This window comes from Haliaeetus albicilla, chromosome 17 (genome assembly GCF_947461875.1).
Source record: "Haliaeetus albicilla chromosome 17, bHalAlb1.1, whole genome shotgun sequence".
Classification (NCBI taxonomy): domain Eukaryota; kingdom Metazoa; phylum Chordata; class Aves; order Accipitriformes; family Accipitridae; genus Haliaeetus; species Haliaeetus albicilla.
In genome coordinates this window covers 25,853,179-25,867,235 of record NC_091499.1, presented here as the reverse complement: position 1 = coordinate 25,867,235, position 14,057 = coordinate 25,853,179, and the positions used below count along the sequence as shown (strand labels likewise).

At 42.1% G+C, this 14,057-nt stretch overlaps 1 protein-coding gene across 11 annotated transcripts in view; it reads right to left on the bottom strand.

The window, feature by feature from the left end:
* Window positions 1–14,057, bottom strand: part of LOC104316230 (zinc finger and BTB domain-containing protein 24) — an 82,249-nt gene that overhangs the window by 3,238 nt on the left and 64,954 nt on the right. For 3 of the 11 annotated variants that reach the window (XM_069805098.1, XM_069805101.1, XM_069805099.1), the window contains 6 exons: window positions 12,851–13,047; window positions 12,159–12,328; window positions 11,331–11,429; window positions 10,571–10,677; window positions 9,900–10,010; window positions 6,558–6,895 (listed from right to left, as the gene is read on the bottom strand). In XM_069805098.1, coding sequence (XP_069661199.1) covers window positions 6,693–6,895; window positions 9,900–10,010; window positions 10,571–10,677; window positions 11,331–11,429; window positions 12,159–12,328; window positions 12,851–13,047 — 887 coding nt within the window. In that variant the 3' untranslated portion in view covers window positions 6,558–6,692. Of the gene's footprint in view, window positions 1–2,032; window positions 2,196–2,774; window positions 2,859–3,010; window positions 3,179–3,596; window positions 4,600–5,603; window positions 5,744–6,237; window positions 6,261–6,416; window positions 6,477–6,557; window positions 6,896–9,899; window positions 10,011–10,539; window positions 10,678–11,330; window positions 11,430–12,158; window positions 12,329–12,850; window positions 13,048–14,057 lie in introns of those variants that run through there. The other 8 variants (XM_069805100.1, XR_011328487.1, XM_069805107.1 and 5 more) reach the window with 8 other exon arrangements.

The following is a 14,057-nucleotide window of genomic DNA, read 5'->3' as shown; positions in this document are numbered from 1 at the left end:
AGGTGATCCAAGCCCTCAGAGCAGCAAAAAACGTGCCTATGATACAGAGGCAGGTGTTCCACATAACACAGGCAAATTTGAAAAAGGCTGACCCTGAACTAGTCAGCATTAATGCTAGGCTCACGTGCAGCACCATGCAGATGAGTAAGCCTGTATTTCCAAACCTGAAAAGTGAAGCCATTATCCTAACAAGTTGGCTGGCTTCCTATAAGGATCCATCATCCTAGGCCTACAATATCCTGGGAACACCAGTCAGAGGAAAAATTAAATTATGGTAGGTTGAATAAATTGTGGGTTTGGTTGTCTGGTTTTTTTAATTGCATTTGGAATTTTTGTGTCTCATTGAGTAGAAGCAGAAGAGCCAAATTAAATAACAAAAAGGTTCACAAGAAACAGATACTACCCAATCAAAGCGAATCCTAATTCACAGCATAACATTGTTGCATTGAGCTTCTTTAAGACACCAGACATGAGAATCCAGATCACCACTGTGGTAATTCACACCATCAAAGCACACCAAAACCAGGGATGGGGCAGGAGCCAGTTTCCAAGGAAGCTTCACATTTAGCACAGAACTGCAATGCTTATCAGCTTTCATATGGCTTTGGAGGGCAGGGGTAAAGGATGAGAGAACAAGAAACATTTGTCAGAAAGGACCTCTAGTCATCCAGTCCCAGCCTCCTACTGAAAACAGGAGTAACCTCCTAAGCAGACTGTATTCTTATGACATGGTGTTACAAAACTGCTGCCAAAGCAGAATAGTTGTATCAGTGTTAACACCTGTCCCCCAGACTCCTTAGAATTTTAATTCTTGCTTTTGAGATGGGACAGATCGATTGTTGTTTCTGCATTGTTAATATTGGTATCTGGCCTGTCTTTTCTGGAAGCAAAATACATTGCAAGCTAGTTTCTGCTAGAACGCATCTTAGTTCATCTATTTTTGCAACTTAACTTGCTAGTATGCTTCCTCTTGTCATTTCCCACCACCAAACTCATTTCCCACTACATTTATAGAGCTGTATCAGCTTCAGATAGAAAACTGTTGTGTGTGTCAACAAATACTATGTTCTCCTCAACAGAAAATGCAGCATTTTTAAGTATAGCAAGTTAACACTACTCTGGATACACCAAAATCTCCCGAAAGCATGAATTCTGACCTCATCATATCCCCCGGGAATTTAAAGCTGTGTTGTTTTCACTGAGAAAAAGAAGGAAATGAATGAGATACATAACTCAATCTTGTGCACACTTTATTACAATCGCAGGCAACATGCTTAAGAATAATTTGATTTTGGGAAGAAACAATCACTAAAGTTTATAGCTATTTTAAAAGAAAAAAATATTCACACATCATCTTACGAACTTATCCTTCACAGGAAACTATTTTAAGAAGCTTATGCTTTGTTACCACGAGAGGGTAGAGCAACATTTTTATCTCTGTTATTCAGCTATTCAAGTATCACCTTGCCCTCTGAATCTCTTAAGACATCCTCTGATGCACTTGCATTAAATCATACCTCCCAGCCCACCTCCTGCCAACATCTGCTTTATTACAGCGCAATAAAAAGGTAAATGGAAATAATTATTTTTCTGGTCAGCAGCATTTTTCATAAGCACCCATCCCTCATAGACAGGGGTGCCCAACTCATTTAGGACATACACTTTCTGTTACTAGTCAGCTCACTTCAAGCCCCGCACACGCTGGATGCGGCTCGCCTGATAAACTGAATTCCCAGTCTAGCATTCTATCACAGGAGAGCTAACTGGCATTTTCTGCAGCAGGCTTTATAAGAATGGGAAAAAAAACCCCTTCCTGTAACAGGCACTGCTTCTGCGCTGTTGTAATACAAGCTTTTTTGTGCTCCTGCATTCTTCATGTCAAACCTCTTCATTAGCAATACAGGCATCATTATGTGCAAGTAGAGCAGAAGTTCATCCCATAGAGACAAGTGTCATTTGCCTAACATGATTTTGTCTGTCTTACTTCAAGAAAAAAAGAAAACAACCAACAAAACATGATGGACAATATTACCTGTATGTGTTCTTAGATGTTTCTTTAACTGAGCTGCATCCATGAATTTGCGACGACACTGGTTACATTCCGGCAGTGAATGGCCTTGTCGCAATAACAAAAAAAGTGTCAGTGCATAAGTGATCCCCTGTATTTCTTCAGTGATCTTTGTTAAAGCACTTTCCTGTAAAATAACCACTTTGATATAATATAGAGGTAAAACAAAACGTGATTCACTGCCTCCTCCCTATCTTAACTGTCATGCTCCTATTTCTCTATTTGATATTATCATGGCAAAAGAGGGGACTGACACCTGCTTCCCCCCCAAACACGCCTTCTCCTGAAGCTTTGTAACTTCTGATTTTTGCTACCACTTCCTGTGTGTGTAGCTTAATCTCCATCCTGCTCCAGAAGTGAGGACACTTCTTAAAGCTTGTTTGCCATTACTAGTTCAAAGTAGTGGGAAACAAGGCAATTTGCACAACAGGCAGCGGACGCAGTTGTTTATACAATTCCTAGCTTCTGGGCGTAACTAATTTTTAATCATTGTAAGAGTCCTTCTCGATTAACTATTTTTCTAAACATTCCATTTATTATACACCATTTTGTCTTTTTCACCCTATTCATTGTTATATCAAGATACCACACATCAGGGTAGCAGAGACTAAATATCACTGAAGAAGAATTTTTGGCTTTAGCCAATCTTCAGGAGGACAAATGAGCACAGACTGTAAGCCAGCTCTTCAACCCAAACTTGCTATACCTGTGTGTACTCGATAGTGGCTCTTGAGCTGTCTCTTTTGGCTGAAGTATTTCCCACACTGGTCGCATGTAAAAGCCTTCTGCCCTGTAAAGAAAATCACTTATTAAAATGTAAGCCACATACAAAGCAAGCGTAAGGAAATAAATAAATAAAACCAGCACACACAAGAGAGAGCCTTTTTCCAGAAAGGCAAATTCCTGGGGGAAGAGAGGTTAGGTTTGCCTTGAAATATTTACCTGTATGTAGGCTCATATGCTCCAGAAGAGAATGTTTTGTTGTCAGAGCCTTACTGCAGACAGTGCAAGTGTATGGCCGTTCTCCAGTGTGCATCCGCTCATGGACTTGAAGAGAATGCTTCTGGGAAAAGCCTTTGCCACACTCACTACACTTAAAAGGGCGCTCCCCTAAAAGCAAAAGATGACATTTTTAAGTATAGATGCATTATTTCTCACTAGATATTCTAAGCTGATAGTGAGATGCACTGCAATGTAGTAGCTACTAAAAAAATGACTTTTGAGTAGCAATAAGGAGAATTAAGAGACAAGCTTCACACAGCAATAAAATAATTCTTTAAGTATTGCCATATAATTCAACATTTAAACAAAGAAATTATTAACTAAACTGCAATCAAGGTAAGACATAAAGGCAACAAGATCTGCTGACAAGAATAAAACGGCAAATGTAGAAGACACACTGTAATTTGGATCAGCGTGCTATTCTGGACAGTTCTTGCTGTAGACAACAGCCCACGTTTCAACTACCTCGCATTTAGCAACAAGTCGCTAAACCCTAACCTAGAAGCAGCAGTCTCTTAATGCCTACCTGTATGGCTTCGCTGATGAATAGCTAAGAAGTGATTATATTTAAATACTTTGCCACAGTCTTTACAGCGAGCTTCAGGACCTGCACGTTTTCTTTTTCCATCAGTTCTCTTTGCCAGTCCTTTTTCATCCTCATCACCGAGAAGTTTATAATCTTTTAGTTTGATTGATCTCCTTATTCTACGTTTGCTATAACGGCTCTGAGTGCTCTGTACTCCTTCAGATTTGGGATCATAATTCTCATCTTTCTCAGCTGACAGACCGACAGCAGCTTCTGAGCCACAAGCAGGTTCATTTTCTTCTGCATCTTTCCTCACTGGAGCGTGTTCACTGGCAACTGTTTCTTCTTCTGCTGCAGTGTCTTTTTTAATAAAATTTTGCTTATTTTGCATGGAGTTGTTCTCTCTCAGCTGCACATCTTCGACAGAATTTGCTCCCAATTTTTCTTCTTGAACATTCTTGACTTTCCTCGGTCGCCCTCGTTTTCGCTTTGGTGGATCTTCATTCTTCTTGTCGCTTGCAGTAACGGCTACAGAGGCTCCACTGTTAGCCGGAGCTGGTAACGTGTTACTTGGGCTACGGCTGGCCTGATAGTCTGTACAGGCCCATACCAAGTCAGTCACTTTCAGCAGCTGTGCAGTAGCCAGAATTTGTTCTGTGCTTTTTTCGCTGGCACGGAGGCAACCAGTGTAGATAAATTCTAGCAGTGCTCCAAAGGTGTCTGCAACCATTCCCTCCAACATGTAAATTGACTGCCCTATTTCGCCCTCATCTACAAACATCATTGAGAAGTATTCACTGCTGGCAGCAAGCAAAGCTTTATGGGCTCTGAATTGCACATTCTCCACTATTAGTGTAATGTCACAAAGAAAATCCTTTTTCCTTTGTTCTTCAAAATTAGCTAGAATGGTATCTTTGTGAGCTTTGGAGTGGATGACGACCAGTTTCTCAGAAGCATCAGAAGTCGTTTCTGCCATTTTTATTGCGAATATGGAAGGAGATGCCTGCAAGAACAGAATAGCTTTAATAAAGAAATATTTTAGAAGTCTGCATTATAAGACACCAAGTATCATTTGCTTTACCAGTCAACAGAGTTCAATGGTTTCTGAACCAACCCTGAAGCCTCTGAACTTTCTTTAAAAAAATCAACACTAATGCTGACACAGATTTTCTTCAAAAGCATTTCTAAATCCTAAGAAATGGCTACAGATAGCTGCTGCTTAGATCAGAATTACTATTATTTCACTTCTCTCTGATGTACTGTGAACTGTATAGCATCTTAAAAAAATGGCAACCCTTTCTCAAAACTCCTTGCACAACTAAAACAATCAGACAAAAAGAACTCTTTGTTCACAGCTCCTAAGTGGAAAAAAATAATGCGGGGGAGGGGGGGGGAGGTCAACTGCAGCTTCATCTCTGCAGATGCCACATTTCAGATTATTCAGGGGCAAGGCTATGAAACCCTGTAGTCAATGACAAAACTTCACTGGCATCAGTGTGGCAGGACTCTGTGCCTTCTTTTACCCACTTCTGAAAATTTCTCTTTCAGAAGCTGTTAAGCTTCAGCCTATGGAGGTGGGCTATAAAAGCAGAAAACCAGCAGCTTTTTAAAGAGCTCCATCTAAAATAGCATTGCCTATGCTATTAGCCACCAATTTGGCTTGCTAAGCTTCTTCAATTGTAAATAGGCAAAAATTGAAAACAAGCAAAAAAAAAAAATCCAGCAATGTTAGAAAAGTCCACCAAATACTACAATGGAAGAGATGTGCCAAAAATGTCCACTTCAAGAGGATCAGCTGACCAAAGGTGAAACAGATTAGCTACCCGTCATCCTAACTTACAGAACTGTCACATTACATACAAGTACATGCTTGTATTTGTATTTAGTGAGCGCAACAGTGCCAATCACTTGAGCGAATGCTGTAAGAAACAACATACGCTCCATACAGATGATACCTAAATGGTACTGAGGTGGCCAACGGGTGATTTTTGAGCCCCGTTCAGCTACCAAACAGTTTGTGCTGGAGCCAGATCGTTTTATCGGGGAGCTTTAATTTCTGGAGGTTGCAGGTCTGACCCAACTCTGCCTTCCAGGACCTCCTGAAGAGCTGCTGCCAACTCTGCCCGCAGGCTTTCCCCAACACCCACACGTGTCTCGGATCCACCGGGTAGCGGGTGTTTTGATGGCACGAAGGACTTTGGCACCCGATCGCGAGGTGACCTGAGTACTTTGTGAGATCCAAACCAGTAGGCTTACCCAAAACCCCTAATAACTCTAGGGGAAGGCTGCACACAAGGGGAAGGCACCCGCGCTGCCGGCACCGTGCTCGGACTCGCTCCAGCCCATCTGCTGACGGGCTGTGGAAGGGCTCACGGGCAACGCGCCCGGTTTTGGGTTTGTTTGGTTTTTTTGGGGGGGGTGCCGACCCCGCCGGGCCTGCCCCTCCACAGCGGCAGCGCGGGCAGGCCCCGCTCGGCTGGCTCCCTGCGGGCGGGAGGCGGCCCGCGGAGCAGGCCGCGCTGCGGGGCGGGTTGGGGAAAAAAAAACACCACCGGCGGCGGGGAGCGAAGACCGGCGGCACCGCAACCCCCCGCCAGCCCCGAGCTCCGTAACTCCCTCCCGCAGGTTCACGGCCGCCCACCCGCGGAAGGCCGCTCAGCCTCCTCAGCGGGGCGAGGCGGTGCGGGGGGAAGGAGCGGGGCGCTGAGCCCCTCGGCCCCGCTGCCCGCCCGGCCCGTGGCCCCCGCCGGCGGTTGGGGGCCCGGCGGGGAGGGAGGGGGAACGGGACACCCGCGTCTCCCGGCGGCGCCCGGCACTCACCGCTCCGCCGCCAACCCCCCCGCCGCCGCCGCACTTCCGGCCCGAGCGGGCAGCGGCGCGCCTCAGCGTCCTGACGTAGGGCCCCGCCCACGGGGGGCGCGCCGGCGGGTTGCCGTAACAAACGTGCAGCGAAGGCGCCACTTCAGGCAAGAGGTTTTAATTTTCAGATGTCGTGGTTAAGCGACCCGGCCGAGAAAGCGTGGTGCCGTTCCCCGGCCGCCGGCGTTAACCGAAGGCAGACCCGTGGGGCGGGAAGGACGAAGCACGCAGCCCGCGCTACGGGAAACCGGGGCCGGCGTCTTTCAGGGCGAGAAAAGCCTGCAGGTTGCCGTCAAAACCCGGGGGCCTGGCCCGCGGCTGGCGGTAGGGCCCCGCCATGGCCGCCCCCAGGTAGGGGAGGAGGCGGCAGTGCTCCACGAACCGCGCCAGCTTCCTCTGGTACCGCTGCCGCGCCGGCTGCGAGCTCCGGGGGTTGTGCGCTGCGAGAAGGGAAGGAGTAGTTTAGTGTCCCCTCTTATCTTGGGGGGATTACGTCAGAGAAAGCGAAAAAGGGGTCAAGCCCACACCCCATGTTTTCGTCCTTGGTGCCGTGGGCCGTGCCCGTCGATGCCAAAGCAACAAGTGGAGCCTGGTAACTCAGAAGTCCCTAACGCCACAAGGGTAGCCGTGCTCGGAAAGGTGGAGGCTTTTGTAAGCAAAGAAACAACAAAGCTACGCTCGGCTGCCTCAGCTTCCCGCTCCCCGGGGCCGTGAGGGGCCGGTGGTGCCACGGGCAGCGACAGACGGGGGTAACGGGGTGCACAGCCCGCACCAGTGGCCCGGCATGGCTGGCGATGGGGCTGTGGCGTCCTTGGCACGAGTGTTCTGTGACCTGAATGCTTTGTCCCGTAAAATATTGGGAGCTGACCGATAGTTCAGAGGAGGAAGGAAATGTGGAGGCCAGGAACTTTGTAAGGAAGATGGCGTTGTTTCTTTTCTTTCTCACTTCTTCGCTTGAAGCCCTGTTTTGGCGTACGTTAGTATTGAGTGCCAATCCTCAGAGCATTCTTTATAATTCTAATTGTTACAGTGAGGCAAAGGAGAAGGAGTGATTTAAGACACCCAAATCACAACACTTTTTTTCCCGTGGATGGTCCTTCATATCTCATTACAAAACTGGACAGCATGAAGAACTACGCTATCAGACACTTCAGCCCACTAGCTTTAAATTATAGACAACTGCATTTAACAGCTTCTGAGTGATTTTTCAAGCATAGCTATATGTAGAGCTCTTACAGGAGTCAAGTTTGAAGGGCACTAAATCACTCTAGTGATGTATGGTTTCATATTCTCTTTCTTTCCGGGACTAAGTCTCCTGCATTTATGATTGATCGCCTGTACCTTCTCTTCTCAGATACTGAAAGCAATCCAGTATTGTTAGAAAAGCTGCAGGAGCAACTAAGCCACTGTTTCTTGTCCCCTATTTAAATGTGAGATTAGAGGGTAACATAAGTTGGAGATGAGAAAGTCTTACTTCAGATAGAAACGGGATGTAAAAAATTTCCAAGGGACCACAATGTGAGGCACTTGGATCAAGTTTTTGATCAAGGATGGCATGACTACTCTGAAGAGACACACAATAATAAATAATGCTGTATTTCCAAGGGAGATTTTTCAGTGTACTGGAATGCTGTATCTTAAAGTTGGAAGCAGTTCTACCCAGCGTTAGAAAAAGATAACTTGTTTTCCAGGATTCCTGTGGTCAAACTGTTTGTCACTGCATGAGGAGAAGAGATTTGTGCACTTGCATAACCTCTCCAGTTCATCATCCGGTGCTAATAATGATTTAATGATGCAATATAGGAGCAAAGCATCCCTAGCATGGACATCATTACGTTAGCAAAGCTGTGCTAACAATAGAATGAAAACAGCCTTTGTGGGTGAAACAAACTACAGTATAAAAGCAGTTTTGCTGGCTTAAGAACTGTACATTTATACAGGGGCTTATCATGTGCCGACACTGTTCAGTGGTCTTCCTTAACAAAGCTATGCTAGCAAAAATCTGCGATAGTCCAAGAAAATGCTGGAGGGCTCTGGAAACTGCATGAGGAAACACAGGATGTGAAGAACTTTAGACAAATAATAAAGATTGCCATTATCTAGAAGAATAAGTAAAAAATTTGAAATAACAAAAGGCAAGGTAAAGTTCAGCCACTGAACAGATTGGCTTATAAAAGGCAAAACTCGTGGGCTGAAGTGGCAGTTTTGCTCCAGAAATCTCCAGCAGTACTGGAAACCAGACCAAAGCTGCAGCAGAGCTGCAAACTAGGTTGAAATCCTGAAAGCTGGCACTATTTAGGCTGATTGCAAACTATTAAAGATTATTGGCTGCAGCTGCTATCTTGGACTCCAAAAAAACCAAACAAGCAAAATTTCTAAAAAATAGCAAATATGAACACAGAAGACAAAGCTTGAGGAACTTTCCTCAGTGGAGTAGTCCTAATCTTTGGTAGCTCCATGAGATGTTTTACTTTATCATTATTTTGTGGGCTGAGTACAAACCACCTAATTTTAATTATGGACTGTTTATCTTTGTTACGGAAAAGTAAGGTGGTCGACTGGACTGTGGATTAAATAATAAAAAGAAGTTAAATGTAATCAACATACTGATACTCTGAACCACATTAATATTCAGATCTTCCCAGAAAATTTCACAAATAAGCAGGCTGATAAATAACATTTCATTTCTCTGTGCTAAAACCTTAAAAATCTAATTAAATCTGCATGGACATCTCTTCTTCCGTACTGTGTAACTTAGTGTGTCAGTACTGAGCCCATGCTAAAGAAGAGCTTTTTTGAAAATGACAGGTGTTCTATGTGCACTTAAGCTGTTTTTCAATACAAAAATACAAACAGACCTCTCATTTACTTATGTAGCTGATGTGTTGTTGGAGATGTGTATGATCAGAAATTTGTCTTCATGTTATCTGCAAAGCAAGGTTTGTTAACAAGTTTTACTTGACCACCTGATACAGTTGAAAAAAGGCAAGCATTCAGGCACCTAAACCATTCCTCAGATAGTATTTCAGCAGCCTTTTATTACAGTAATTTTAGTTAATTTTAAAGGCAACTCAGGTTGTCTATGACTAGTTTAAAATGTAGTACCACCTAGATTATAACATTTTACTTTCTGTTTAAAAACTCCAACAAAGCATGTTAGAAATTTTTTCAAGGCCTTCAGGTTGTTGGTGATAAAATGTCATTAAAGTCTCGTGACTTGTGAGAGATCACTTACCTATCAACCTATCCTATTAACCTTATTTTCCTCCCTGGTCCTTACACACTGCCAAGAAACTTGGCTGTGTGTACTTAAATTGGTATATAACAGTATTTTTCCAAGGTGGACCTAAGAAAACTACACAAATTGCTTGTCAATGTTATATCAGATGATCGACTGCATTTATGTAATTAGTTATTTTTATAGCATATTATTTTATACACTACCTTTTAAGTGGCAGGCGACAAACAGCAGAGCGGTTTTTTTTACACTTAGGAATGGAAACTTCGGCTTTAAGCAGCCTACTTCATTCAGAGCTTTTATTAGAGAAGTTGCTACTCCCTAAAGAAAGAAAACAGTTTTAACAGACCATTACAGAAATCTTCAACGAAGATATATTTAAAGCCTGATCCTGTTGTCATGCAAATCTAACAATATAGGATGATACCTAAGTTGGTGAATTGTAGAAGATAACAAATAATATAAAATAGGGAGGAAAGTGACCATGAATCATTTTTTATTTCATATTCATGTCTCAAAATGTAACCAACTATCCTTAAATGATTCCAGATAGGCTTGTGTCTGTCCTGGTGTTAAAAATCAAAGTAAAATGTAATCTTGGAAGATACGATAATCAAAAGAGTCAGAAAATCCATCATATAATATTGCAGTTTATTATTCTCCTCTGATGGTCTTTCTTGTATTTTTTCCATTAAAGCTACAAATATCTGTTCTTTTAAAGCTTTAAAACAATTCCTCTCAATTGCAAGTACACAGTTTTCAATTTAATATAATCCCATTAATAAACAAAAGATTCATATTGCATTAAAAATGAAATAAACTGGGTGGGATATACTATACATTGCAAAATCGTGTTTTAAAATAGAAAAGCAAAAACTGGCCTGTTCAAGGTATCCAGCCAAAGGAAGTGCAGTGAGGGGTATTGGCTCCTTTATTGGAGGGAGTTTATGTGGAAGCTTCAGATTCCAGTACTTCTCTGGTAACCTAAGCAGGTAAAAAGTAAGCACTTTTAAGATGTTGTTGTGGTTTAACCTCAGCCAGCAGCTAGGCACCATGCAGCTGCTTGCTCACTCCTCCCCCACCCAGTGGGATGGGGAGGAGAATTGAAGAAGTAAAACTCAGGGGTTGAGATAAGAACAGTTTAATAACTAAAGTAAAATAAAATATAATAATAATAATAAAAAGGAATATTAAGAAAAAAAAAAGAAAAATAAAACCCAAGAAAAGACAAGTGATGCACAATGCAATAGCTCACCAACAACTGACCGATGCCTGAGCAGTGATCCGCCCCTCCCGGCCAACTCCCCCCCCAGTTTATATACGGAGCATGACGTTCTATGGTATGGAATATCCCTTTGGCTAGTTCAGGTCAGTGGTCCTGGCCATGCTCCCTCCCAGCTTCTTGTGCACCTGCTCGCTGGCAGAGCATGGGAAACTGAAAAATCCTTGACTTAGGATAGGTGCTATTATTTAGCAACAACTAAAACATCAGTGTGTTATCAACATTATTTTCACACTAAATCTAAAACACACTGTACCAGCTACTAAAAAGAAACTTAACTCTATCCCAGCTGAAACCAGGACAGATGTATAAACTGTGACATGATTAAAGATTAAAATACAGTTAGTATATTCACCTCATAAACTTCAGAAGTTTTTCTTCACTTTCAAAAATATATACCTTATCTTGATATTTTGCTGCATACTCGATGTTGCCAGGCACCAAAGCTTCATATCTGAAGAGACGGGGCAAGAACAACTACTGATTCACAAGAAATGTAAAACATTTGGGCGGTGTAAATTCATGAGCTACTGAGAGCCTTCTGGTATTTTAGCAAGTACAGGAACTACAAAAAAGTAGCAATTGGATCATCCAATTTTCTACCATGTGACTGACAGTTACAAGGCTCAAAATCTGAGAGAGTCTGCCTCAAAATCTGCTTAGTAAGCAGCTTTTATAGTGCTTCTTTAGAGCTCCTCTAGTTAAAATGCCAATCGTAGTTGTTCAGCAGATTAAGAAGGGACAGCATAGAATTGACTATTATGGTTCTACCTTGCTGAGAAATTCCTGCACACTGAGGAAATCAGTGGGACTTTATGGTAGAGCTTTATGGATCTCTTATAAAAATCATAGTAGCTAGTCTTGCATTTACTAAGGTTTTGTGAGATTTGTTTGAACTTTTGAAGACTTATGATAGAGAAAACTCAAACTATATCTGAGGAGTCTTCATCATAAAAGACAGTAAACCAGCAGAGATCCTTGTGGAACCTGTAGCCATATGAGTTTCAAAAGGTGATTTTACATTGATTTCCAAAGCCACAGGCACAACATAGAGATTTGTAATTGCTTTTCCTGTCCAAGTCCTGAACACTATTAAAAAGTACTTTGGAAGTATTTCCTCATTAATATGTTAATATAGGACACATAGTCTGTAATTCAGATTATGAAAACTGCAGTGATGTACCTCTGTTTTCCATCTAGGTAAGTGACTGGACAATATCCCTGCATTTCAGCACTTATAGGGAATAAGGCCTTCACTTCTGCCGCCGTCAGTTTCTCTGGTAGCTTATCTGGGGGTGGGAGAGGGTGAGGTGCCAGTGGTGGCACATAAACCTCTGGTCTGCTCAAGAATTTCTGTACAAAAATAAATTAGATGTTTTTATAATGAAAGAAGCACTGTAAGACTGTTAGTCAAACTCCAGAGGACTGGCTCACACAATTTAGATACTTGTTTCTTCTACAACACCTTAGTGTGGTGGCACTGCTGCTGCTTTCGGCTAAGTAATTTCTTTTCCAACCCACTCTCAGTTGAAGTCATCACTGTCCGCCCACCGTCCATCACTATCCATTGCTATCATTAGCCACTGTCTACCTCCAGTCTCCCCAAAACAGATGGAGAAAGGAGGAAATGGTTGTTTTAAAATGAATGTTTTATCTATGACAATTTGTTAGAGGAGATTTGGTTTGAATGGACTCTGCTGCATTTTGTCGGCCTAGATGTTTGATAGCAGAAGTACACAGAACAAAAGCTTGAATACTAACAACGCTAGTCTAATTCAGATTACATATTGCTTGTTTCTGTATGGAATCAAAGAATCTAAGCAACAATGTTCCCTCTTCCCGTAATCGCCTCCCAACCTGCTTTTTGACACTTACGTCCAGTTCTTCCTGTGAAGCCATTTTGTAATAGTGTCCTCGGAATTCTGCAGCAAACTGCAATGATGACATTACAGAGCAGTCAACCAGTTCACCCTTTTCTGCAAGGCTGACGGGACAGTACTGTCCAAACTCCCCCAGCCGATACTGCAGCTCTTCAGGAGTGATACATAAATCAGCAATGCCAGCTGCTTTTCCTGTTAATAAAAGCAATTAATGATAATGTTTTATTAATGAAAGACATAGAAACATCAAACATTTCTATTCAGAAATGTTACAGTTTAGAAGTTGTTATAATTCATCGTGTGAAAGTTACATGAAATAATGAGACTTAAAATAGCAGGTTTTTGTAGATTGATACTACAATGAAGTTGCAACCCGTTTTACCAATTAATTTTGATAACATTTTTCTAGCACTTAAACAATATAATAATTATTAATTATGTGGGATCCTTTGCATGCTTAACTTATTAGTCTGTTTTCCCTGGGACAGTTTTATTTACAATTTATTATTTTATTCCTTTGCGTTGCTAAGGAACATTTCAGCTATTATTTTATTTCTTTACACTGCTGAAGAAGAGTACAAGGTGTGATGAAAGCCTCCCCTTTATTCATCCATGTCTTGCAAATGCTACAGTCTATCTGGATGAAATATATTCAAAATCTTGAATAAAATGTCATATAAAATCCAAACCATTTAAAAATTGTGCTTTTCAAGACTGATGTGAAAAAGTTAAATGTATTTACATTTTTTTTGGCTTATGACTTCAATTTTTAAGAAGGGTGCAGCCACAGACATGTAAAAGTTAAAACCAAAAGGTGGGTATAAGATAAGGAAGTCTGTTTGCCCTTCAGAGGAATTCTAGTTAAACTGTACAGGCATGTTTAAAAAGGCATATTTAATCCTGACCAGAGCTGACACACCAAAATGCAAGCGGGAACCGTGTCATTTTAGACTAAAGCGTTTTTCCTCCCACAGCACAAAAATTAACTTAGATGGCATATTTAACCTTAATTCTGATTTTATAATTAACATTTTCCCCCTCCTTCCCTCTTCCTCCACTGACACTTAAGCGAAACTGCAAGTCATTGTTCCCATTGCATACTTTGGCTTCCCTTTGTGATTTATCACCCAATGTTGAGGAATCTGCTGTGGCCCTTGAGATCTCTGATGTCTTTCAGCTGTATTCTGTTACCCTGTTCTTTG